This window comes from Aplidium turbinatum, chromosome 15 (assembly GCF_918807975.1).
Source record: "Aplidium turbinatum chromosome 15, kaAplTurb1.1, whole genome shotgun sequence".
NCBI lineage: Eukaryota > Metazoa > Chordata > Ascidiacea > Aplousobranchia > Polyclinidae > Aplidium > Aplidium turbinatum.
Window position 1 is genome coordinate 5,195,923 of NC_137486.1, and position 27,745 is coordinate 5,223,667.

At 37.4% G+C, this 27,745-nt stretch overlaps 2 protein-coding genes across 2 annotated transcripts in view; one reads left to right on the top strand and one right to left on the bottom strand.

Moving 5' to 3' along the window:
- The window catches only part of LOC145784715 (uncharacterized), a 41,183-nt gene extending 36,037 nt beyond the window's left edge, over positions 1 to 5,146 (bottom strand). Inside the window, exon 1 of the mRNA XM_082596571.1 lies at positions 5,039 to 5,146. Coding sequence (XP_082452697.1) covers positions 5,039 to 5,146 — 108 coding nt within the window. The remainder of the gene's footprint in view (positions 1 to 5,038) is intronic.
- Positions 5,147 to 12,772: 7,626 nt separating this feature from the next.
- On the top strand, positions 12,773 to 27,626 carry LOC145784810 (uncharacterized). Its single transcript, XM_082596653.1, has 15 exons — positions 12,773 to 12,967; positions 13,794 to 13,944; positions 15,048 to 15,259; positions 18,293 to 18,421; positions 18,614 to 18,735; positions 19,149 to 19,357; positions 19,729 to 19,844; positions 20,278 to 20,514; positions 21,057 to 21,281; positions 22,419 to 22,539; positions 23,420 to 23,572; positions 24,330 to 24,526; positions 25,129 to 25,316; positions 25,630 to 25,831; positions 26,225 to 27,626. The coding sequence occupies exons 1-15, from the start codon at positions 12,848 to 12,850 to the stop codon at positions 26,465 to 26,467; spliced, it is 2,625 nt and encodes an 874-aa protein (XP_082452779.1). The 5' UTR covers positions 12,773 to 12,847; the 3' UTR covers positions 26,468 to 27,626.
- Positions 27,627 to 27,745: the final 119 nt, after the last annotated feature.

Sequence of the window (27,745 nt, forward strand, 5' to 3'; positions counted from 1 at the left end):
TTCCAATTCAGAAATTGCAATGTATATACTTTCTTTCTCAGATTGTTATGTATTTCTTAGATTGCTGCATATGCTGTTCTTTAACACTTTGCTCCTCAAAGGGAGGCCAGATTTGGCCCCCCCCTCATATTTCCTTTAATTATTTGAAGCACAGTAACGCCATGCACTTGGTTTTTCTTGACTTTTCCTAAAATTGCCAGGCGGATCTGATGATATTAAATTTGATGCTAAAAGTTGTGTAGTTTTCTTGTAAATTCAAGATTTTGGTGAATTTTTGCTATTTCTAGCTAACTTCCAGCAAAGCGTGAAATGGATTACATTGCGATGACAAGCCATAAGCTCATAATTGCTTCGTGCATCGATATGCGCGAGCAGAGAGAAGCATCCTCTTGCTTTCTTTTGTTTGGTTTGACCTCAATAATACAAAGCGCGTTATTTCTTATGCTACAAAGAAAAGCCAGTGATCGTAAAGCTGTTAATTAGAAACAATAATAGCAAGCTTTTTTGCGTTATCAGCTCTACAAAGAAGAATAGCAATCCACGATCAAAATAGTAGGCTATGGAGGCCACAAACTATTCAAAACAGTTGTTTCAAGCAGATAATATTCATTGACGAATAAAAAACGTTACAATAAGAAATCTTGTATACAATAAGAAATCTTTTCTTGGATAAAGACACGAAAACCTGGTTTCGAAATAAACGTTCTATGGAAATGCTCTCATTGACAAAACTTGCAATTGAGGAAATGTATCACTGCAAATGCTTTTGGGAGAAGCCGGAGAAATAGCGTTTTTGCAAACAGTAATTGTGAGATACACTCAAAATTATGAGATAGGCTCCATTTACACGTAGCAGCTAACTCGATGGCGTCCCTTCACTGCTTTATGTCGCCTACTTGTTGTTATGTCCTGTATTTTTGTTTCACAGTGCACTGTGTTTTGTTCCAAAGAGCGCAAAATAAAGATGATAATGCCTCATCTACATTACAAAATATTTTGTAATGTAGGCCTACAAACAAAATGTACAATGTACACAATGTACATTACAAAATATTTTGTACTGTAGACGAGGCATAAATTTAGGCGTCACATAAGACAAACAACAAATCAGCTTTCTTCATCATTGATTCAACATCTGAATACGTTGCGCCAATGTATAAGAGGCCGGCTATTGTGAAGACCCGCCATTTATAAACGATCCGATTATACCAAAAGTGGGACAAACTAGTGGATCAAAGAATGAATAAATAATGCTGAGAAAACTAAATCTAAGTGACGAACAATACCGATGTCTTCATTTATCTTGGAAAAATGCTGCCTAAACTTATCAACAAAAAATACAGTAAATAACGGCAAGGATCCCGAAAGCAGAATTTGCTCGACTTTGGCATGAATTTAGTCAGACATCTACAGTAATAATTCCACACATACAATAACGGGCTCTCAACTGCTGTAAGATACATAATAATCAACCTGGTTCTGGGCGATTTGTGTAACAGTTTAGGGAAAGACACTACTTGAAATGATGCACCACACAAAAGATTTTCAATGAAGACTGAGTCTAAAAACCGATGTGGATAGTGCTGCACAATAACTTCAAGTTTAGGACAGAAGAGGCACAAAATATCACGATAAAAATAAAGACCTTGTGGGAAATTTTCGAGAATCATAACACGATGCAAATACCATAAACGCTTAGTTTGCATGCTGCTCTAAGCTGGCCGGCAACCACAAAGGTAGACAATAGCCTACAGGCAGTTTATAATTCGATAACAGCGCAATAAACATTATAAATACGTAAACCGACAAATTTCTTTTACAAACGTTTTACGTCTAATAGTAAATTTTCCCCCAACAATTTTTTGTGAAGCACTTGCAAACCACGGTTTTGTAAAATAATTTATCATTATTATTTTTTACTTCTCGGATATTGTAAAACGTCATCGGCAAAATCACAAAAAAAATTTCATTACTTCAATGTAGTAGGCCTAAGAATTTTTTATAGAATTGTAGCCACGTTGTTTCAACAAAGAAGCCATTTTTTAGCAATGTAAAGTTATAGAAAATAATTTGCAATCATGCAAATCGTTGGAAAGAATCTAGGAAGTCCTCTCACAATCTGGCACAAAATGATTATGTTTATTGTATCTCAGTAAAATGTTTTACGACAAACTTTGAAGCTTCGTTATAATCATTTTTATCTTTGAAGTCAAACGTTATTTTTTTTTGGCCAGAAACATAATCACTGCCTTGCTGACGTTGTCGCTTTTACGCGTATTTTTAGTGCTTCAAACAATAAGGACCCAGTAAGCAATCCAGTCCTTTTACATTGATTCAACATTTGTAAAGGTTAAATTTATGTAGATTTGCTGACTGTGGGTTATTTCACATTTCCTTTGTTTACGCATGTTCCTCAATTCGCTGTTGCATTATTTCCACGCTGGCGGACTAAAAATGTATTTTCAAATTGATTGACACAATCTTCAATAAAAAGTGAGCTTCGAACTTAGCTTTGTTGATGTAAATGCTGTATTTTTTGTGGATGTAATTTATGAGTCATGTTTATAAACACTCGTAAGCGAAATGACTTATGATGTGGCCTGCATGATATTTGTGATGCGACTTGACACAAATCCACAATTTCAAAAGCACTTAATTTGAACTTAGAAATTTCAGATTATTTCAACAACTTGTTCAATTGTCTTCTCTCTACTAAAAATATTCATACTACAAACTCAATTGTAGACCTAAAATAGACAAACGAAGATGTAAACAGCTATTCAAGCAGGCTAAGCTGTTACTTATGAGAAATTTGGTTCCATAAAACTAGAAGCTAGCCATGAGTTTCGGAATGCATTAGTTTAGGACAAAAATGTAAGACAACAAACGCAGTTTTGTTTTTTTTCAAATTCGTATAACAATATTACTCTGATTGTAACTATTTTAGAATCAGTGAGTACTGAGTAGCTTACAATAAGATTTGCTCGCAAGTCGTAAATTCTAATCAATGCAATGATTCGGCACACCGCACACACACTTCGTGCGTTCGATCGAGCTCTTTGTTATTTAGAAGTTTGCATGAAATCGGATTAGCACGGTTAATTAAAGGCGGCAAGTTAAATCAAAATTGTCGTTTTTGGGTACCTTTGCAAATATTGAAATATCAAGTTTAACATATAGAATTTTAAAATAATGAGTTTTCAAACTTATAGACAAATGATTTGCTTTCACACCAGTGCAACTTCTGTTGAAATAGCATCAGCGGATAACTCGTAACAGCTGATTGAATTTGATCCAAAAATGGCCCCCCCTTGAGCAGTTAACTTCCAAAAAAACGTTGAAAAGCAAAGGGTTAATGTAACTTCTGACAAATTAAAGTAACACAATTGTACTGTGCACACTGTCCTACTAGTAGCAGCGAGACATGTTTGGAAAATGATATAATTATGTCCCACATCGGACAGGCTCATTACATCCTTTCGATGTATTAAACTCCTTCATTTTTATGTCTTGACTCCTTCACCTTGTGTAATAGTGTATTATACTACTGTACTATTCTTTGCTTGACATACAGTGACGTAGTAAGGGGGGGGAGGGGTGGACCACCCAGTATGGACTGATGAATTGTTAGTGATTAAAGTGGAATTATTGGAATAGGAGTCAGTTATCTACGTCAATATTAGTATTGAGAAAAAGGCTTGGCTACAGTTTTGCTCATAAAATAGTTGTAATACAAGTAGTGGTAATGGAATCTAAAGTCTTATCTCAAAATTCAAAAAAAAAATAAAATCCAATGTTTTTGACTATTTTAAAAATTCTGCATTTTTGTGCACAATTTTTATTATGAGGTTGTGAATTGTAAGTGATTTAAAAGATATTTTTGGAATATAACATCTATGCTAATAATAATGATCAAAAAAATTTTGAAAAAAATGTGTGGCCGCATGGCGAAATCGGCCATGATATCGAAGCACTACAAATGTTTATATCACAAAAAGTGTAACTCCTAGCTTATTTTAACCTTCATTTTTGGAAAGCTCACCCCTGAAAATGGGGGGATAGATACCAATTTTATGAAGATTGGGCAACTAGGTCCCAAGATATGAGCATTTTTATGCGGCTCACTAAAAAAATCGCCACCTGGTGGTCAAAGATTAAAATAGCGATAAAACAAAAACCGCTCGACCAATTTTGACAAAATTTGTGCCAAATAACTCAGAATTTCAAGCATTTTAAACTGTGAAAAAATGGGACAATTATAAATTCTATGGTTCCAAAATTTCAATTTTCTGGATGAATTATAATGAAATGACCCTGCTGTAGATATAGATACATTTACATAAATATGTTTGATTTCTCAAAAACTACATTAATAGTCTGGCATATGCTTGAAAAAAAGTAATATAAAGTTTAAAAGCTAAATAGGTATAATTTACGGGCGGCGACGATGTCGTCCCCTGCCGATGTCGTACCCCCGATGTCGTATCCTCATACATCGGGACGCGCATTAATTTACGCCGCCAAAAACAGCTTCATACGCGGCGCGCTGTTGGATTTCAGTTCGAGCGTCAATGCCCATGTCGTCCCCGGTGAGTGATCATGAATCACGCTGCCGAACAGACTTCATAATGCGGCGGGCTGTTGCATTTCAGCTCGAGCGTCATTGTGTTCCCAACAGTGGTCCACCAAATCAAACGTCATATAAAACCGTTCAGGTCTACTGAATCTTAGCGTATCACGTCATGAAATTTTTCCTAAAAAAAATGAGCCAAGATTGCACTGCATCGTTCGTAAGACTTGTATCACACCTGTTGAGAATTGCTTCACAATGTTTCACTATGACGTCACAGTAACTGCGTACGTGAGTTTGAGATATAGGTAATTTTTACCTACATTTAAATGGACAAAAAAAGTTGAACATCTGGCAACAGGGACGACATCGACGTGGGACGACATCGGCAGGGGACGACATCGGGGGGACGACGTGTCCAGGGGACGACGTGTCCAGGGGACGACATCGGTGGCATTCATAATTTACCTTTAATACAATTTCACAATCATATCTTCCAATAAACAACATTTCATGAGGCAAATGAAGTCGAAATCCTTCAGAACCGATCAAGTTCCACAAGAAGTCACTGGCCATAATAATTTATTGAATAAATTTGTTAATAGCTTACGTGTTAAAAAACATCATAGATATCTAATAACTGTACAAAAAGTTCAATTGTTATACATTTTTCATTGGTGTCTTGCTACAATAATAGCTTACAAAAAAAAAACATTCTGAACAAAACCAAACAGTACATGTTGTGTAACATAATGTTTGTTTTGTAAAATATCATTGACAGAATTTTGAAGCGATGCAACATGGAGTGACATCAGAAAATGTGAGAGCAAACGTGTGCAAAGCTCACGGGGGCTACAGATGCTTACACAAACATACACCAATGGTTCCATAATACACACGATTAATATACATTCTACACTTGAATTTTTTTAAGCAAAATTTAGAAAATTACGATTACATCCTAGCTACATTTTGAGTGCAATGTGGTGCACATTGGAATGGGCAAACACAACTGTTTTACAGTTGGCTAAAAGAGAGCTGCTAGCTACTTACAGTACTCATATTGCTATTTTCTCAATGAGTAGGTCTATTACGTTAACAAAACAGAAAAAGTTGGCAACTTCAATCTGTTACACCTGGATAAAAGTGACAAACATAAGCAACCAACCCACATATCATAGCCACAGGTGGGCATGCATCTGCTACTTTAAAAGTAGCATGCACCATCAATCGATAAAAGTAGCGCATGCTTTAGCTACTTCTCCCGCTACTTTTGTCTTAACTTAAACTGACAAAGAAAGCACTTCACTACCAAAAAAGTATCGACACTAGTAGCGCGCTACTGCCGACCTCTGATCATAGCCTACCATCAAAAGTTGTGATGATACTCATGCTGACAATAACGACAATCTTTGACATCGTAAGTATGATTAAATGTTGCTAGCAGTAGGCTATGCAAAATATTCTACAGATTTTTAATTCTAATGTGTGTACTGTAGAGTGTAAAATTTTTAATACTACATGCTGCGTAATAAAGCATGCAGGATGTAAAATTTTTCATTTAATTTATCTTTTACATAGAAATAATATAAATAGGCCTATGGGTCATTCCAGCCCAACTCAACCAGTGCTTCCATGGGTACCGTCTCAGATTTTGCTCAAAATTGCACCAAATGTACCCCTATGGGAGCAATGAAAAATCCCCAAGTTTCAGATGAAAATTCCAAGCAGCTTAGATTTTACGGTCGTTTAAACTTTAAGGGCCTCATCCCTTTTTCGTAACAGTGGACCGCCGCGTTCATTTTCAATGGTTTTTGAAGGCACATATCTTCATTTCTATGCATGCAATATGCCTGAAAATTGGTATAATGGGTATTTCTGGGCTGCTCTTTCAGAACCTGCTGTTATAATTGGACTAGGATGTGTTGATAAAAAGTTACAGGCATCTCAAAACTGGATTTTTGTTGGTCAAAATGTAAATTTTTCACATTTTGACCATCAGCTGTGAGTCCCCCTCTTGGCCAACATCACCAAATTTGTGTAATTTAGGCAATAAGCATTGTGTAGAAGCAATAGAAGCAAAATGTCTTGATACAAACATGAAATAATGGTTTTAAAGGCTACTGAAAATGGTCACCACTTAAAAATACCTTTTGGGGCCCCCTTTTCCAAGGGGGTAGATAATCATGTAGATGGTACCCCAGAGTGATGAAACTTTCACTACTTAAAGATACATGTCTTGGCTATGCCTGATATAAATTAGAAGATCTCAACTCAACTCCTTCTTATATTACTCAGCTACTGAAAAGAAGCAGTTTTCCTGTACTCGGCCTGTACATTTTTAGGGTCATTCCATATCAAAACAGCCAATATGAAGATATCTTGTACCTATATGGTACCTCTCAGATTTTGCTGAAAAGTTGTCATACTATGCTTTAGGCTAGCCTACCAAACGAAAGAATCCTAAGTTTTAGATCAATTTGAATTTCGGGTGCTACCCTAATTTTTGACCTGGGGGGGGGGGTAGCAAATACCAATTTCAGCCATTTTCAGAGCCCCATAACTTTTATTGTAATTGTGGTAGAAAACTAAAAATTGCTGTGCTAGTTCATTATAAATTATACTACACAATTAAATAGTAGAAAACAACATCTCTTGATGCATAAGTGTTAGGTGGGTCATCAAAATCCTGCTATTTTGCCTTGTTTAAGTGCTTTTTTCAATTTTCAAATGCTTGTGCTACCCAAACCAATCAAAATATTTCTCTAAAACCTAATTATTTGTAATATTGGGAAACTTTTCTTCTGCCAACTTGAATTTGGGAGTTGTGGTGCCATTAACAGAGATGTTATGGGGGTTTGAAAACCCTATCAGGCAGAAATGGCCCTTTTTTACCCCTATGTTTAGAGCCCCAAATGACCACGTGGGCATTTTATGGTCATGCTGAAAGTCATACCAGACAAACACATACATTTATTCTTTCATTTCATGAAATAAAATCTTTGGTTATCAAACTCCTTCACTATAAATTTTATGTCTTTAAAATGTAACATTTTGGTAATTTTTGGCAAATAATCTCAAGTCCGTAATGTAGGTCAAAGAAAATTCAACAATAATCTATCATGAAGACAGTGAAAATAATTAGGTACTGTGCTTACTGATCATAAACATTGGAATGCTGACACTGTTTACCATTAATATATATATGTTCAAAATGATGTTTTTTATCTAAATTTTATCTCCACATCATAGTTTACTGATAGCAGGTGGGTACTTTTTCATGGGTGAGAAGGGGTGAAAGCATCATTTTGAACATAATTTCAGAAATACCCATTATACCAATTTTCAGGGATATTGCATGCACAGAAATGAAGATATGTGCCTTCAAAAACCATTGAAAATGAACGCGGCGGTCCACTGTTACGAAAAAGGGATGAGACCCTTAAAGTTTAAACGGCCGTAAAATCTAAGCTGCTTGGAATTTTCATCTGAAACTTGGGGATTTTTTATTGCTCCCTTAGAGGAACATTTGGTTCAATTTTGAGCAAAATCTGAGACAGTGCCCATGGAACTTTTATTAATGTTGGTTGAGTTGGGCTGTAATGACCCCTATACAAGTACAACATATAATGCTAATGTTTGGAATATGTAGCAATATGCTTGAGACTGCTGCCTAAACAAGAACAAAACGGAGACCTACCTGGGCTACCCTGAGTATAAACCTTGTTACTCAGCAACAAACAGTTGTCAAAAGCCTTCACAATATGATATTGAGGATGCTGTGATAGTGAAATCAATTCATGATTAAAAAATGAGGCTGGTAAACTGTTTGTTGCGTTAAGTAACAAGGCTTATACTAATGATACGAGACAGTCAACTGCTTCAAGTGAACAGTTTGCAAGGTTGGTTCACAAAAACAGAAAGGTTTTATTTGTCAATGGGCTACTCTGAATCTGAAGTAGGCTTCTATTCTAACATCGACTTACAAAAACATAAATTTCAGCAAATTGAAGAAATAATTTTTCTAATGTCTGAGACAAGCAGTTGAATAAAAATTGAATGTGACTATAGTTTCTGAAAAGCAATCCACAATTCGTCTTCAAGCTTTCCCTTGGAGCTAAAACGATTGGTTTGATTGATCTAACAGCAACTTCTGTCAGCCTTCAAAACAGTGATTGCCGGTTCGGCATCTGATTGGTCAAGACGATTGCGACATAGGTAACTATCGGACATGGGCTTGATCAATCTTGCAGAAACAAACATCTGTGCAATCAGAGCATCAGAGCACGAACGTTGTTGGAGGCGTTCGCGCTGTCCAGAGATAGCCTACTCCCTACTGTACTTTTAGATCCGGGTCTGGCACGATTATTAGGGGCCCATAATTTTCTATGGGGCCCAGCAGTTTAAAAAAACACAGCTTTCAGTTATGTCCAACCGCGTTTTTCTAATTAGAAGGGTCTTGATTTGGAGTCGAAGGATCTCATTGGGACCGGCTCGAATTGTTCTCTCAACGGCACTGCATGATTGCATTTGCAACCGACTGTATCAAACTGTTTCAACAGCATCAACTGTGTTCCGAAAGCTTGCGAAAAACCGCTGTTACCTCAGTATAACCGGTACCGGCAGTAACAGGCTTAAACATATCGTTTTATCTACATTTGTGGATTTGTTATTAATAAGATTTTTTTAGTTACAGTTTTTTTAGCAATATTTTCACAAATAATTGTCGGTTTTTCCACAAATTTGAAATTTTTTGACAAAAATTGCATCTTCCTCTCTGACACATAGCCTAGGCCTATACCGTGCTATACGTCTATGACTCTGCTATACGTCTATGACCGTGCTATACGTCTATGACTTGTCGGCAGCAGTGGCCGAGTGGTTAGCGCGTTGGACTCGCAGTCGATAGCCTGCACGTTCGACTCCAGCCACCCGCACTTGCTGTTGTTTCTCTGGGCAAGAAACTTTACGATAATTGCCTCTACCCAGTGATCGATCTCGAGTAATGGGTAATGCCAAATTTAAGTCATAAGTAGAGCAGACAACCGGAAACAGACATTGCCGTCGGCTGCAGCGTGGGTCAGGTGTACGTCGGAAGGCGTACACCGATGCATAGCGCTCAAGTCCGCTTTCCCGCAACGCAGGATAAAGATAAAAAAACAAAAAAAACAAACAAAGACTCTATGACGCGTAGCATTGACAAGGGGGTTCAAGAGGCACTTTGAACCTTGGTCCAGGATGATTGAGCTCGTAACGTTTTCGGGAGACTGGAAACAAAAACAAACTACCACTTATTTTTGGAAAAGGTGCATTTTTCTTTGAAGTGTAGTGATTTGGACCCCAGCAAGAATCTTGTTGATAGACGGCCTACCAGGCCCAACGAATCGTCTCGACGGCCGTGTCTATGACTCAACTGTAGAGAGCGCAATAAATCGTTGCACCTGAAAATAATTACGCACATCCGTGCAGCAGCAGATCAAGAATGGGGAGTGACTTAAATGATAAAAACATTTTCTCAGCTTCTGCGAAATGTTCTCACTCGCTTCGCTCACTTTGCATCGGTGAAGTTTTAACGCCTCTTCATCTTTTTTCTACATTCGCTTCTGACCCCATCTGGTCTTTGTTTTGACCAACCAGACCAGACAAATTACAAAAAAATCCACAAATTGCAAAAAACTTTCACGCCCAAATTCATTTCATAGCCTATATTAATGGTTATGACGTCACAAAAAATCAAGGAGAAGGAACTCACTTGCGGCGCACACGAACACTTTACTGTTTGGCGCGAGAACTTGTTTTGATGCCGATTACTATGACTCATAGTAAAACGCTAAGTAAACAGCGCGGGAAAATCACAAAGTTGATTTGTTTTGATCACATTTACAAAAAGGCAGCGTGAAGTTAAACGAAGGATAAGTCGATAACGAAGTTTGGTTGTCCCTTCTGCGGCTACCTAGGAAACGAACCAATACTTAGTACCGTAGCCCTCAAGCAGGGCTGTTGAGAGGATATTTTGTGCCGGTACCTATGAGATCATTGAGTCCCAAATCAAAACACATCCAAGAGAAACGCACTAATTCAAAGAACAGCGTGGTTTCTTCATATTCCCGGATCTAAAAGTACCCCTGTCAATGCTACTGAGTACAAGCTATACCGTATGTTCTATTAATAAAATGCAATGGGAAAGATTGCTTATGTAGCCTACACGTTAGAACATATCATTTTCTTTATGGTCATTAACGCGTCGGGGAAAAAGATACAACTGTACTGGCTACAATAGTCGAAAAACCAGCACATCACAGTTAAGCCACTAAGCATGATGCTTTGTAGGAAAGTCAGAAAGTTTTCCAATGGTACCAGTAGTTTTAAGTGGGTGCAACCTAGTTCATTCCCTGAACTATTCGTACCCTCATTTCGTGGTCGAAGTTGCTAATTGGAGTTTCCTCAAAAATTTTAAAGTTAGGGTTAAGCGGAAACTCCGATTCGTGTGCTATTTTAGCTTTTTTTAATTTTTTTCTCGATTTTTTAGGGTACGAAATGAGGGTACGAATTAGGTTGCATCCGTTTTAAGTGCAGTTTGATAGTTTTAAAGGTTTACAGAAACTCCTGATATTGTGCTTGAGACAAATGTTCCCCTTTAGCCTATTAAGTGCAGTGCGTATCACTGTTGATACCAACTGTTAACTTCAATGTAGTTATTATCTTTATTAGTTTGTTTACTGTACCGTATATAATTACCGTAAAAGATGAATAAGCACTCTGCTTTGCAACATCTCATATGCAAGTAAACATCTATTATTAGGTATGCCAGTAAACAAACTAGGCTAGACCTTCTATATTTTTATGCATGGCTAAAGTTTTAGTAAAAGTTAGGCTATTGATTGCGAATATTTTTAATAATCTAGCTTGCACGCTAGGCTGTACCAAATTTTGGTAACTTTGTCGGATTACTTAGCAAGTTTCCCAAAAGTTGTGGCTTAGGTACCTAATCAAAATGCCATATTTATTTTTTGAAAAAAAATTGGTCTTACGCCTCCTCAATGCTTGTTTCCATGACGACGGGCCCAAAATTGACGAAACAGCTATAACTCCGGAACCACTAGAGGTAGAACCAAATTTTTTTTTTCAAAAGATGCAGAATACCCAAGTTCCTATCTGTTGTCAATACATTTTGTAGGCCTATGTGCACCACTTTTCCCAAAATTTACAAAAAACGTGTTTTAGCCTATTTATCAGCAACAACTGCAAACACAAAGCAGTGAAAATGAATTAGTATAATAGCTAAAATCCTATTTAAGCAAATCAACAAAGGTTAAATAGTTTCACACATCAGTTAGCAAATAACACTTCTTTAAATTTGCACATTTCAGCATGTCTACCTTGAATAAAACATAAAATATATACTGTACAAACAGTCAGCAATAACTAAACAACAATCGATTGGCAAAATTAAGCTGAAATCTCACATTGCAACCAAAAAAGTTTAGCTACAATTGATATTGACATTCCCAGGTAAAGAACATTACACAGTGCAATAATACCATTATAGAATAGAATTGCAGAATACGTTTCAACAACAAACTAAAAAAATTCATAGCAATAACTAGTTTATGCCAGAAAGCACAATGCAGCACAACAGGCTGTGGTCCACAGTCAATTGATTGTTTAATCCATCACAAAACTCATTCTTGCAACTTCAACAATAGTTTAGGTGCTGGAGTGCTGGTGTTCATGGTCTTGAAAAGACTTTTTTAGTCACTCTTTCACTAGATATTGTTGCTCCAAGTTGAACATGTGTTGAGACACCATTTTTAGCAATATTTGCTGTTGTTTTGGATTTTTAGTTACTTTACCGGTGTAGAAGGCAGTCAACAGACCCAATGCCCGTTCTGCTGCATCATTCAGCGTGCAATGCACGCTGAAGGAAAAACATAGAAAGAGCTGTGCCATTCCTACCTGATCGCTTACCTGTAGAGTCATAATGATAAAAAAATGCGTTGCAAGTAAATTTGGTTTGCATTTTTCATAATAATTGTTACAAATAACTTCCCAATTGCATAATAATACAATAGGGTATAAATTTCCTCACTTTGTAGGCCTGCTACTCATGTTAGCAAATAGATCTAGCTTTAATTCGAATATAGTTTTGTGGAATGGATAACTTTAATAATCCAACTTCAGACAACCTGTGATAGGCTTCTTCATAACAATAATTATAGTACTGCACCTTTAATCTCTGTTAAATATTTCTGTCATACATTGACGTTACTTTTCAATATGGCAAAGTTTTTTAATGGCAGAATATTGGCAGCAGCGGTTCATAAAAATCTCAACAGAGAAGTAGAAAAAATGACAGCAACCCTATCAAATTTTCAACCGGGTCTTGCTGTTGTCCAGGTATGTTCAAGCAATGATAGAATTATTTTTTGTTTTAGATAATGCTGTTTTTGGATGTTAGCTAAAGGTGATGAATCGCTTGTGAAAATTTCACTTAGCAGGTTTAACCCCATTGTGAACCTCTTACATTTTTATTACTTTTTTGTAGGTTAGATCACTTAGCTTTTGAGCCATTATAATCTTAAACACAACATTTTCCCAATTTCCCATGTGACATCATGGGGGAAATTTAAAACTAACAGGATCCAGTGGACTTTGTTGACTACTCTTCTGTAGCATGACATTTTGCTTTGTAAAAATTTTGATATCAGCTAATAATGCTTTTCTTTCGTTTTTATTAAATAGCCTACTGGTACAAGTGGTACAGTTTAATGTTTGTACGAATCTGACATATTGTATCAACTGTTGATGAGTATGTAATAATTGTCACTGTCATAAACAACGTTGCATTGCATAAATACAAAATCTTTTTTTTTTTCATTTTATCTATTGTATTTTTAATGGGTTTTATGTTATTTTCAAGAAAGTGGCTATTTTTTCACACTTAATGCCATGGTTACAACCAGGTGTTGCCAGAGTTAGGATTAAAGTTAGCAGGGTTAAGGTAAGGGTTAGAGTTAGAAATAAGATTAGGGTTTTGATCTTTGCCCGGGACTAAAAAAAAATTTCAAAAATACAAGTTTTTGTTTTCAACAGCCTTAAGCTTTTCTCAAATTAGGGTAGAGTTCCTTATCTGGCAACACCATTAAGGCTATTATTACACTATATAGTGTAAATATAGCCACAGCCTATTTTCAATTTGTTTTTATTAAAGTTGAACTTACAGGTAGGGAATCGAAAAGACAGCGATGCCGATGTCCATGAAAAGCTTCAGGCTGCAAATGATTTGGGAATTTTAACGCAGCACATTAAACTTCCCCGTTCAATCAAGCAAGATCAAGTTATTGATCAAATTAAACAACTCAACAGTTGTCAAGGTTTGTTGTTTTTTTACAAGGTTTGTTTTTAAACAACTGCAAGAGTTACGTAGAATATTTGCTTGGACCACTTAAAGTGTTTTTTAAGAGTACTGTATAAATATTTTTAGTCACTTCAATCTTCAGCACTTCATATTTGTAGCAAGACCGAAAAAGATATTTCAAGCATAACTGTGTGGAAACTTGTGTTATACCCTTTGTTGATTGTATGGTCAGTTCAACTTGTTCTGCTTTTCTTCTGCTATGTTTTTTTTGTAATATTTCGATCATTATTCTATATTTGTGATAAATATCATTTTGGATAGACTTATTGTAAGCATTGATGTGAAATCAAATTTCACTTTTCTTTCTCATGAAAAACTACATTTTCATTTTTAAATTTAAACTATGAAGCTTTGAACCGATGACACCTGCTTATTGAGATAGATGGTGAAGTTTCACCTTGTTACTAAATGTGATGGTTCAAATTTATAAGCTACTACATTAGACAACACTTTGACTCACCGCACACAATTTGTAGCTGTGGATGTTTATATTTCCATGTCTACTTTTTCTTAGTATATAAATATGTGTTATTATTATAATATGTTAATACATTATGAGTTTAGTTTATGAAAGTAAGCAAGTTTTTTACAATCTATCATTCAACATAAAGATTTTTTACATACGGTATATATTACTATTTTCAATCCTTGGAATAGCCTACTCTCCACCGAATGTCAATGGAAAACTGTGGTAGGTAGGCTAATAATTTAACATATTAAAATATGACTGTACCGTACTTGAGCGTATTATATTCTTTTTCTCTCATGTTGTCGCTATATATCAGGGCACCTGTTGGTTAGCCACTGCCTGGTGTCATCGTCAAGGCAAACTAGGCCTTCTATACCATGAGGTGGTCTGTGCAGCAAGCAAGTACACCCACATTGCTGTCCCCGCATGTACCAACTTGGGAAACGAAACTTGCCACAACTGTCGCCATAAAGTTAAATTATTGCATTAATCATTACTTGGAACAAGCTAAAATATAAAATGATACAGTATATTTTTTTGAGTGTAAGAAATAGATTTGTTTGTTTTTTCTCATATTTCTCTTGTTTCAGCTATTCATGGCATCATTGTTCAATTGCCTTTGGAATGTGATAACAAAATTGACTCTAATGTTATCGCGAACACTGTTCTGCCATCCAAAAATATTGATGGTATGTTTATTGGAAATTCTGGCAGTTCCAATGGTGATGCTGTAGATAAGAAATCACTTCTTTACTCCAGTGTTCAAAGCTACATTGAAATGATTAAAGAAACCGGCTTGAAGGTATTTTCTTGCACATCTTCACTGACTCTGCTTTGATTCTGAAAACGTGTGACTTAAATATATTATACACAGCAAAGATTTAACAACAATTAAAGTTTTGTATCCTTTGTTTGGTTACTACTTCTCAACCCTTGGTTGTATCCTGTCGCGTCGTTATCAATTGAACTTTTTATGTCGCACAAAACATATCGCATAGTTTTGAAACCTATACTCCTTCGGGTGGATACCAATATTTTACCAAGACAAATTCTTTGCGATGCATTATTTGCACTAGATTGAACAACACTAATTTATTAGCCACTTTGTCATTACAATCATTCCAAGTTATAGAGAGTAATTGCGCTTGTATGGCGCAACGGTACCATAGCCTAAACTGTAATAGCTTACCCTTGAAGATAATAAAATAAATAGCTGAAGACATAGGCGCCGACTTTTGTTTTTGCACGGGGTGGCGGTTAGCACAATATGGCAACCAAAAAACTTTCAAACTGCATGGTTTTGTTTGATTTTTACTAAGCGTGTTTCGTAGATGCAATTGTCTTTTCACACGTGATTTGTAGCTCGATAATTTACAAAGCAACTTTAAAACAAAGCACAGGAGGTATGTCGTGAATTTTATTGTTACGTTGCTGCTCTGACACTTAACATTTGGCAAAAGTATTTTTGCAAACAGCAGCTCTGTCAATCCAACTGTTAATCAACTGGTCAAGTTGTAACCGTGAAGCTTCAGCTTGATAAACATTTAAAATTAGGACGTGGTTCAATCGCTGTTGTGTCATGGTAGATCGCAAGTAGGTTTTTATGCGCCTGAGTGCACTAAACGATCACTCCGCCTCGCAGGTGGTGGAAGGCAACGATAAGTATATTTTCACAATGCAGACCACGTTTGGAAGCATTAATGAAATTGTTTCACTGCTTGCAAATAAATCAAGCAGTTGCGACAATCATATGGACTCTATGCTGTAGTGTAGAGTGTAGATTAAAATTTTTCAAAAAAAGATTTTTGAGGGAGGCAATAAATAGATCGTATTTTATTGATTAATAAATCCCATTGTAAACCTAACAAATGTAACAATGACTTATGACAAGTAACAAATAAAGCGATCGCAACAACAACAAGGAAAAAACTCGTAGCCACGCGTTGCGTAAGTACGTAAATCTTCACGTAGCTTGCTTGATGTTACGCGAGTATCATCCTTGTGACAAAAACAATCATTTTCTTCGCAATACTGTATTGGTTCACCTCTTGCTTTACGTTAACTTGAAGCGAAAACCAATGATCAAAAAAAATTTAAACGTCCGTTCAAATTACATTTATTTGCAGTAAGTAATGTAACCTGAACGGGGTGGCTGCCACCCCGCCACAGCGGTTACGGGGTGGCGTGGCCACCCTGTAACCCCGTAAGTCGGCGCCAGTGGCTGAAGAATTGTAACTGAGTTGTAGAGAATAGCGATTAGGAAACTGGTGAGTGTTGTTAAGGTTAGAAAAAGTAACTTTGTTGTTAGCAACAGCATATCAGAAATATTCACTCAGAAAGATAAGTTGCTGTTGACATTTGTAATCAACAATGGTTGAGATGACAAAAACAATGTTTCATAAAACATCGAATTGACTCTGCTTTAAAGGAGTATAGCTCGACTGAAAGTGGCAGAGTTGGATTGTCTTGGCGATGGTTTATGTGTACGGTGAAATAATCCATCATGGTATACTGTATGGAGTGTATGCATACATTTGATAAAAGAGACCAAGGCAACAGCTTTCGTGCTGAAAGGCTGGAGCACGGAAACTGGATGTGCCAGCAGTTCCGTTGTCGAACAACACGCTCAATAAGTTTACATCAGACATTTCGGCAACTTAACTAATATCAAAACATTTTTTGTAAGACATGGTGCAGAAGCACACCACGACTTTCAAGAATACAGCATTTACTTCAATGCGAAATTTCTTTCTTGTGTTTGTTTTCAGTATTGAGAGAAGTGATGTAGAAGATGCTCTTCCATCGTGAGTACCATTGATAAAACTCACGCGAAACAAAGCATTAGTTTCTTCAGTGAACACTTTTTGCAAAAAAAATTGTTGCAGTGGCTTAAACCCTTCAGTATTTGTGGCGATAGACATGGGCTCCTTGCAGTATCTGGTTAAAGAACCTAAAATATACATCAATTATTATGTCACGGACAAAGTTGATTCGCAAGAGAGACTCACTTCACTACAACCTATCAATGCCCAGAACTCACGCGGCTTTGTGTGACAAAACATTCAAATCGTAAATAATTTTCTGCTTACAATTTTTTTTGCTCTTAACATGACTAACGCTAGGTGCAGTTGATAATTAATTTACGCTTCAAATTAGTAAATAGTAAAACTCAACTTAGTTTTTTTAATGTCGTATGCCCATATGATCCATGTTTAGAAACCGCATTATTTTGAGTATATATATACACGATTTAAAAACAAAGTTACGTTTCTATTTAAAATTATTTTGTCATTTTTATTTTGAATTAAATTTGTTCATTTTGTAGCAAATAAATAATATTTGTTTGAGCACCCTTGCAGGTTACACTAGTTTTTACGATTTTATTTGCATAAAGAATATGCAAATACTCATTAATTAATTGCTTGTACATAAAGCTGCAATCTGTTATCCAACTTCCTTTGCGATTTATTGAAGGTATCACTTTTTGACTGGCTTGGCTATTTGAAGCACTAAGTTGCACCCGTTTACCGTTTAGACACGTTTAATCTGTGTTGAATCGATTCATAAGTTTTACCGAACAGGAGTTTAAAATAAACTTGAAGTCGCTTGAGTTTTAAGTCCCACCCTCCCCCTTGACAAAAATTGGTTCTGTAGTGTCTTGCTCTCATAACATGGTTTTGGTTAGACAAGTGGCTGCATTGTGTTGTCTTAATTTTCATCTCTTATTAGAATTATTATTTGTTGAGCCCAACGATCACAACATGTTTTAAATTCAATTTAAAAATGTGTTGAGTTTATCGTCTAATCTCAACCGTTTAACTTGACGTTTGTTCAGATCGCAAAAGGCACTTGGTTGAAATCGGGGGCAGTGGCAATTGATTATAACCCTTCCCCGCTTGTTGAGACGAGTAAGAAGATGGAAATCCTGAGGTTTGAAGAAGTTGATCTGAAAAAGTCTTCCAAGGTTTGTTGTTCTTATAACGAAACGAGTGTCTTTGATATGTCGTCACACTGATGTCTATTAAAGGCGACTTTTCTACTTGGGAAAGTAAATGTATTTCTCGCAGTGTGGTTTGTATTGCTTTTATGATTCGATATTTCTAAACGTTCTTGTAAATTGAGTAAAAATACTGTTGAAAAAGAATTTTTTTATTAGAATTGGAATAACCCCTCCCCCGGTGGCACGAGGCCGATGTCTGTCGCCACCCTCATGCAAAAGACTGTTGAAGCAGCGAAAAAAGACTACGACAAACGGGTTTCCAATGCCTGGAACTTGAGGTAGTTTGTATCAGTCAACTTTGATTTAAAGTTTAAACACAGACATGCAAACAAAGACTCAGTTCCACTATCTTGAAAAATGTAGCATGTTACTTAACAAAATAACTAGTTCGTTTTATGTGTTTTTTATAATGCCAAATAGACATTAGTGATGCATGTCTGCCTCTTGACCATGTAAGCAAGCACAGCCTAGTGAATGTTGTAACTAAATGTTAGGTATTAAAGTTACGAAAGTTGTCAAAAATTTTACAGCTTTTCTTCTTTTTTCACAAGATATGTTAACCATTTTATGTTGAATCAATTTACCGTACCGGTATGTTCCTACATAAGTCGGAAAAAGCAGCTTGCAAATACAAAATTTCTTAAAATATGTTACAATTGCCATTGACAATGCTTTGTATTTTTGAATACAGATATCTTCCTTTAAACTTAATGAAACCTGTGCCAAGTGACATAGAGATCGCGATGGCCCAAAAGCCGAAAGACATCGATGAACTCGCTGCTGAGATTGATCTACGACCAGAAGAAGTGAACTTGTATGGGAAGAAAAAGGCGAAGATATCGCTATCCGTTCTTGACCGATTGTGCCATGTCAAAGATGGGAAATACGTCATTGTAGCTGGTGAGCAAAACTTCGCCATTGATTCAAAAGCAGGGTTTTAATTCTTGTTTTCCCGCTTAGATACCTAGTTTTAATTCCGCTGTTTTAAAATACATTACAAATCATCTTTAAAAATGTCAAGGTCAAGAAAATCTGGTTTTGAGATGTTTACCACACCACAGCGTTTACTAAATACAGTGTGGTTTGTAAACTTTCGAATATGTTGTTCAATTTTGGGCGATCTATGTTCCCATGATGGATATAACCACTTTGCAACTAAGTCAGTGTTCCTGTTATTTCAAAGTGTTTTGTTCTGTTTATTTCCAACGGGAAGAAGATATGTTTCAATGAGAAATCAATTGGCTATTTCACACTTACAATATTTGCTTTAGGTATTACTCCCACACCATTAGGGGAAGGCAAGAGCACAACAGCCATTGGCCTTGTCCAAGCTTTAGGCGCCGAACTGGAACGAAATGTCTTTGCTTGTGTTCGTCAGCCATCTCAGGTATTGTTTTGTGCACGGACAGTCGGACACGGAGTACTATCATGCGTTTTTTCTGAAGAAATGCCGTCTCTTTCTCATGTCATTGCGAAGAGCACTTATCCCAGAGCAAACGCGTTGTTTTTTACATGGATTGAACATCTGCATACGTTGAGTTAATGTGAAAACGACTGATTTAAGATGCTAAGAAACACAGAATCAAACAAACAATGGCGGCAATGGTTAACTTACGTCATATGGTGCCACTAACATATAACACATATAGCAAAACTTCAAAGTTTTCCTAACGTGGTGTACCCTCGTAAATCTTCTGAATTATGTGAGATATTCTAACGCATCACGAAGAAGTTATTGAGAATCTGACTGTGCAACTTCCTTATAGTTTCATTTCTAGTCCGGAAGGTCTGTAGTCAATGTGTTTTAAAATTTGCATCAGGGACCTACTTTTGGGATCAAAGGAGGAGCTGCTGGAGGAGGATACGCTCAAGTGATCCCGATGGATGAGTTCAACCTTCACTTGACTGGGGACATCCACGCCATCACAGCTGCAAACAATCTTTTGGCTGCAGCTGTGGATGCAAGAATCTTCCACGAATCGAATCAAAAAGATGTAGCATTGTTCAACCGCTTGGTGCCGAGCAAGAAAGGAGTCAGAAAGTTTTCAAAGATTCAAGTAAGTATCCGGTGGTGTAAATGTTTCCTTCCTTTTACAAAAAAATAGTTAAAATGTTTGTTGCTTGCGTTCTCAGGACTTGTTGCATAACAGTGCATTTCATTTTCAGTAACCTTTCATTTTTATCTTGGTAGTGATTTGTCTTCAGGTTTTAGACCAGTTCATCCTTGATGGTGCGTACATTTGCACAATAAAGTGGCCTAGGAAGCTCTTAAAACTAGGCGTTGGATAAGATCATTTGCGTCTTCATGCTATATGATTATGTTCAAGCACGACTTTGTTTCGCGTATGTTTTTCACTTAATGTATTTTCCTTTCTGACAGCGATTTTGTTGAAAAAAACCATGCACGCAACACATGACGCTTGACATCCGTCCTTCTTAAAAAAAACATTTGATATTTGCACTAAGGCTTTTCAGAATAAAATATCCAAAGTGATATGGTTAAATGGTTTTGTAATACCTAACTTCACTAATTCTTCATTTAGCTAAGGTGATCGGGTCGGTAGATCTAAGCCTCGTGTAATAACGTTTGTTCCAACAGATACAGAGATTGGAAAAACTCGGCATCGCAAAGCGAGATCCCGATGCGCTCACTGATGAGGAGAAGAGAAAGTTCTCCCGGCTGAACATTGATCCGGCAACTGTTACCTGGCAACGAGTTGTGGACACCAACGATAGATTCCTCCGTAAGATCACCATCGGACAATCTGCTACTGAGAAAGGAATGGAACGAAGTGCGCAGTTCGATATTGCTGTCGCCAGTGAGGTTGGTCAGGGGATTTCTTCCTTTTTTGAGAGGTCAATTCAAGTAAATTAAATTTATTTACTACATCAATTGCTCCGACGAAGTTGACTTAATCGCGTTTCTTTCTCAATTCTTGCTTTGTAAGATAAAAGGTTTGTTAAAAGCCAAATTTGCTGTCCATTTTACAAAATTAGATAGTTGTCTGCTCTTCGTCTTCCACACATCCCCATCTGTTGCTTTCCTTCCGCAACAACTAATTCTTTTTACGAGCAATTCTATCCTTTTTTCCTTTTGGACTTCTATTCCACATGCAATCTTGCCTTCAATCACGCCACATTTATTAGTACTCCCTTTGTCAAAGAGTTTACGAAATCCATCAATGATGGCTTCATGGTTTCATCATCATCATAATCCATCGTCGGTTTGTTCCCCACTAGTGGGGGTGGCCGATTGTTTCCGCGCAGCAATTGCTTTAATTCCCTTTCTCCATTTCACCCTGTCCCTTGCATCTTCCTCCTTCAGTCCGACTTTTTTAAATTTATCCTTCACTTGTTGTTTCCACGTTCTTCTTGGACGACCGCGTTTCCTCTTCCCATCCACCTTTAGATCTAGTGCCTTTCTAAGAAAATTTCCTTCCTCCCTCCTTATCACATGTCCATACCATCTTACTCCATTTTCCCTTGCCAGTTGGTCTATGGTCTCTCTCATCTCTAGCATATCCAACAATTCTTCAGTCCTTTTTTCCCTTCTCGTTTTCACCCCACACATTGCTCTCACCATTGACCTTTCCGTTCTTCTCAGGATTGCCAGTTCACTCTCTCTCAATACCCATGTCTCGCTACCATATAGCATTGCAGGCCGCACACAGCTCCGATATACTTTTCCTTTCATCCATTTTCATCATTAGGTTTCATTGATATATTTCCTTCTGCTCGCCACCTTCATAACTTTTTTATTTGTTATTGTACAATGTTCTTTTCTGTTGGCGTTCTCTCATCAGAACCGCCTTTTTCTGCTAGCATCTGCTTTCCTCAGCGCCCACGTCTCTGAACCATGTGGCAATGCACTTCAAATCAAGGTCCTCATAAATGTCTTGTTTGCTTTATCCGACTGAATAAATCGGTCACTTTCATGAAATAACATTGCGGTCCACGCTAGGTCATGGCTGTGCTGGCTTTAACCACCGGGCTAGAAGACATGCGCAGTAAGTTGGGCAAGATGGTGGTCGCCACTAGCACACAAGGAGAACCTGTCACTGCAGACGATATTGGGGTTACAGGTGGGCAGTTTCTAAACAGCTAATCAGTTTTTATTTTTTCATTGATTCAACGACTGTAGTGGTTGACTTAATATGAAAAGAGCTGATTCACTCGCTGGGATTGTGCGACAATTGTTGTGTCATTAAACATTTATTTAACGTTACAATGTTAAAATAGGTTTGCGATAGCGTAAGGGACAGTTTGTGCATGCCTTCAACGAATGAAAGGCGTTTTTATTTGCCAAATCATTGCCTAAAAATGGCATCAATTTTATTCATGTCTGACTTGCCACCGACATTATTCTACTGAAATACTGAGCAAATCACATTTACGATGATAATGCTATAACAAGATGGTCAGTGCGCTAATAAACAACCGCTTGAGGCACGTAGCGCGCTGAATAATAAGCTACGACATACGGTTCACAAAGGTTTATCTCTGGTTTGTTTGCTTTTTGTCTCATGAATCGTCTGTTTTGCCGTTTTAAGTGGTCTACTAGTTCTCGTCAAATAGACTTTGCCCCTCAACTGACAGTAAACAATAATCATCATTTTCAGGTCTAATCGAACCTACATTGCTTGTCTGTTGGTTAAACGGAATTGGACAGTTGTTTTAAAAACTCCCCTATTTTGATCACTATTCAAACATTGTTTGTGTTTTTGAGCACTTCTAAACTACACCATTATTGGTTTCGAATTGTGTATGTGTGTTTGTGTCATAGACGATGAGGCCTTTGATAAGCTAAATGCTCAGTTCGTATTATTTTCCAGCGTTGCATATGTCGTGCAGTGTCCTACTTATGAGAAATAACATCAGTTTATTGCCGTTCCCACAACCGCATGGTGTACACACTGTTTGATGCCACACAACCTGCATGGTTTTCACGGTACTTTGTTGCAGGAGCCCTCACGGTGTTAATGAAGGATGCCATTGAACCAACCTTGATGCAAACTTTGGAGGGTACCCCTGTCTTTGTCCATGCCGGACCATTTGCTAATATTGCGCATGGAAACTCTTCAATCTTGGCTGACAAGATAGCCCTCAAGTTAGTGGGTGGGTGATGCGCATCTTTATCTGCATATATGTCCTCCCCGGACAGTGACGAAAATCTGAAGCAGTGTGCACTGAAATGCTTCTGCAATATATCAAGCAAAACATACTGTACGACCTTACAACAGCAAGCAAGATTCAATTTAGTTGTTGGAAATTAAGATTTGTCGTTGTCAAGCAAATAGAGCAACCGTTTGAAAGGCCCGGACCAGTTACCTACCCCACAGATGCATAACCCAGCATCTCTGAGTTTACTTATTGTATGGTCAGTCACTCATAAACGGCTGCCTCTGTACTGCCTCATTTATAGTTTGCCGGCTGTCGCAGGTTAAAAGTTTCAATCTTTTCAATCGATTACTACACTGTAATTTCTTTGAGAAATTAAATATTGACCCATGTTTTCTACCTAAAACTACTCTTAATTAGATAGAATGTAATTTAGATAAACAAGTTTACACTGACGCACTTAAATTACAAATGCAAGAACTGTTACAATCTTTTCAATCGATTCTAAAGTGTAATTATTTTTTGAAAATTTAATATTGTCCCCTGTTTTTTACCTTATCACTTGAAACTACTCGTAATTAGATAGAATGTAATTTAGATTAGCAAGTTTACACTGACGTACTTTTACGAATGCAAGAAACTGTCTTGACTTGGGCTTGCCTTCTGCCCATCTTATTGGTCGTAACGTCGTATTTAAACATCGTGCATGCCAGTAGTGAGTGGTATTCATCATAACCAGGGTTTTGAAACCTAGGTTCTGATGGGTTCGTAGTCACCGAAGCTGGGTTTGGTGCAGACATAGGGATGGAGAAGTTCTTCAATATAAAGTGCAGACGATCAGGACTTGTACCCAACGTTGTCGTCCTGGTAGGCACAGTGCGGGCTATTAAAATGCATGGTGGAGGTTCTACTGTGGTGGCTGGTATGCCTTTGCCGAAAGAATATTGCGAGGTGAGCTGTGGAACTTCACGACTGCTTAATGCATCATTTGACGTCAATGTTTCTAACTACTCACTACTCAGTCTTTGTGTCTTGTCCTTAGTCACTCACGGCAGAGATTAAATTGTCGACGTCGATTTTTCGTACTCTAACTACTCAGTCTTTGTATCTTCTCCCTATTCGCTCGCAACAGATATTTGAAGAATAACGAAAGAGCGGTTTTTTCCGTATCATATTTACTGTTTAAAACTGCTGTCCATGAAAGATCAAGCAAACATAGCGAGACTCAATTTTATTTTCCATGTATATTTTTCCAGCTGAAACAACGTAGCTGGTGATTTTCAATGATGACATTGTCTATCATGATGAATGATGATGGCTTAAAACACGGAGATTTTCATAAAGAGAATATTGACAACCTTTTCCGTAGCGCAAACTATGTTCCTGGCGTTGTTGGTTGTTTAGAAAGTTAAAATACGTCTTGTTCCATTGCTGTGACAAACATGATTGGTAAAACTGCCGGTCGTTGTGAGGCTGTGAGATGGTACCAACTTCGGCAACTTACAGCAAAGTGAAATATTTTGTTTTGGTCCTTTTTATTGCGTTTGTTTCAGGAAAATCTTGAATTGCTCGAGAAAGGATTTTCAAACCCACAGAAGCAAATCGAGAATGCTCAGCTGTTCGGCGTACCGGTTGTGTTCGCTTTAAACCGGTTTGAGACCGACACGGACAAGGAAGTGGAGCTGGCTCTGAAACTGGCTCGCCAAAGTGGTGCTGCTGACGCTGTGACAGCTTCACACTGGTAATCATTTACAGAAATGCTGCTTCAACGTTAATCCAACGTCCTGTGACGTTATGTTGGCACAAATCTGAAAGTACTTAAAAAAGTGTTAGATTTGTTTGCGAAATATGAATGGAGTGAAAATGATTTTGTCGCTAGTTCCTCATAGTTTTAAGTTCATTCTGCACATCACAAAGTTTTGATTAAAAGACTTAATGTTAGCATATAAGTCATTTTTTACATTGTTTCAACGTCTACAGACATTGAATCAATGTAAAAAATACTAATTTGCTGGCTGGGTAAGTATTTCTGTACTGGTATTCATTTATCTTAGGTCGAATGGAAGTAAAGGAGCCGTCGATCTCGCGCATTCTGTGGTACGCGCCAGTGAGCTTGAAAGCGACTTTAAGTTTCTATATCCGCTTGACATCCCGATCGCTGAAAAGATCGAGACAATCGCCAAGAAAATCTACGGGGCTGAAGGCATCGAATTGTCGCCGGAAGCAATGGCGAAAATCGATCTCTACACCCGACAGGTGAGACTTTATGTTTTAAACCTTCACCAACGTGAAAACCTTCATGCGTTCCGAGGAGTTGTGATAAAATTTTATCGAGTTATGCTGTTGTTAACGTGAATAAACGTAAAAGCTAGAGCTTTGGTAGAGGGTGTACTTTGCACCACAAACATACAAATCAAAGTAACATTGTTAGGCTTATCATATTTATTTTGAATGCATAAAAGCTACGTTAACAAGTATTTACGATATAGAACATTTTTGACAACAATCAGACTTGCTATGTCGGTAAGTTATAAAGTCGTCATCTGTTTAGTCGAACTATGTCGTCGTATTAAAGAATAGAATCCCCTAAAACTGCGAAAAATGATTTTGAATGGTGTGGCTATTACTTACTTGGTTCTCAATCTGCAGGGTTTTCATAAGCTCCCTATATGCATGGCGAAGACCCACTTGTCTTTATCCCACAAGCCTGAACTGAAAGGGGCGCCGAAGGATTTCATTCTCCCTATTCGTGACATTCGGGCGAGCGTCGGGGCAGGATTTCTCTATCCGCTAGTGGGCACTATGAGCACCATGCCTGGTCTTCCCACTAGGTCCTGCTTCTACGACATCGATATTGACCCAGAAACATCAGAAGTTAAGGGACTCTTCTAATCTTTGTTTATAATTGTATGTGAACTTTTTTGGCTGATGTCACACCAGTGTGATGAGATCATTGAAGAAAACATGTTATTCCAGCTACCAAAATTGCCAGTTTTGTTTTTTCAAGATTGCGTTACAATTTTAAACTTCAAACATTTACACTTGAGTAAAAAGTGCAATTACTTTTCGCTGCTTATTTAGTATTTTGTAACTGCCCCACTCTGATTGAAATTTATCTGTGATATCATTTTTACGTTGCTTCAACTGCCTGTGTTTTGTTCTTTGCCTTGCCGGCTCATTCATAACGGCTTTCTACTTTACCTTAGAATATGTGCCACAAGGATTGCACCAGGCACGACTTTCGTGTGTGATTTATATTCAGTGATTTTGACCGTTTGCTTTCCTATGGTTTAAGTGCCTTTTGATGTGGTTTATGCTTCAACTCAATACACTGTTTCTCTCTCTAAGCTCTGGTTTGATCAATAAGTCATTTCTTAACTACGCTTAACTTTATTGTAATCACTGGGTGCGGCTTCATCAAGATTTGATCAAATAAATTGAAATCTCGCAACTCTTTGTTGCCCGATTTCTTCCGATTGATTTCACCCGATTTCTCTCCAGATCTAAATTCCCAATTATGTCACAGAAGATCAGTTATATTGCCGGCTGCATAGCCGAGTGGTGAGAGCCTTGGAACAGCAATCGAAAGGGCGCCAGTTCGACACCGCTCAAAAGCATGCGGCTGTCTCTTTGGCAGGACACATAAAGACATGTCTGAAGGTGGTCACGAAGATTGGCTTCCTTGCGTTCTCGTCCACTTAATCTGAATCTTCACATCGGGTGTAAGCCTGGATACGACAAAAAAATTATATCGAACTCAGAATTGACAAGGGAACTAACTTGCCAGATTTTAGCTTTATGTGGTTTGTTGTATCCAGGTTTTATGTTCAGCCAAAACACAGCTTCGTGTTCTGGGAGGGTGTCGAACCCATGTTCTGGGGAGTGTTGGGCAGAGGCTCTCACCACACGACCACGCCTACAGTTCTATGATCATTTTGCACTGGTTTTTGAATCACTATGGTTTCTGTGAAATCCGTCTTTATTGTTTCTCTTAGCTTCAAGTTGTACCATGAACGTTGTGACTGCTATGGAACTTTCTTTAATAAAAAGTTTGCAGTAGAAAAAAACAGAATTTGGTTTTCGTTTTACGTTCGAAATATAGAAATTTTCACTGCACTTCTGTGACTTGTGAAAAAAATTAAGATCAGATAAGTTATTTAGTCTTTGAAA

What these genes read in the sequence shown, in the direction of transcription:
- LOC145784810 (XM_082596653.1), top strand. Translation starts at nt 12,848, where the DNA reads ATGGCAAAGTTTTTTAATGGCAGAATATTGGCAGCAGCGGTTCATAAA. An exon ending in TTAAAGAAACCGGCTTGAAG is followed by an intron (nt 15,260 to 18,292) that starts GTATTTTCTTGC and finishes ACGTTTGTTCAG; the next exon opens with ATCGCAAAAGGCACTTGGTT. An exon ending in ATATTGCTGTCGCCAGTGAG is followed by an intron (nt 21,282 to 22,418) that starts GTTGGTCAGGGG and finishes GGTCCACGCTAG; the next exon opens with GTCATGGCTGTGCTGGCTTT.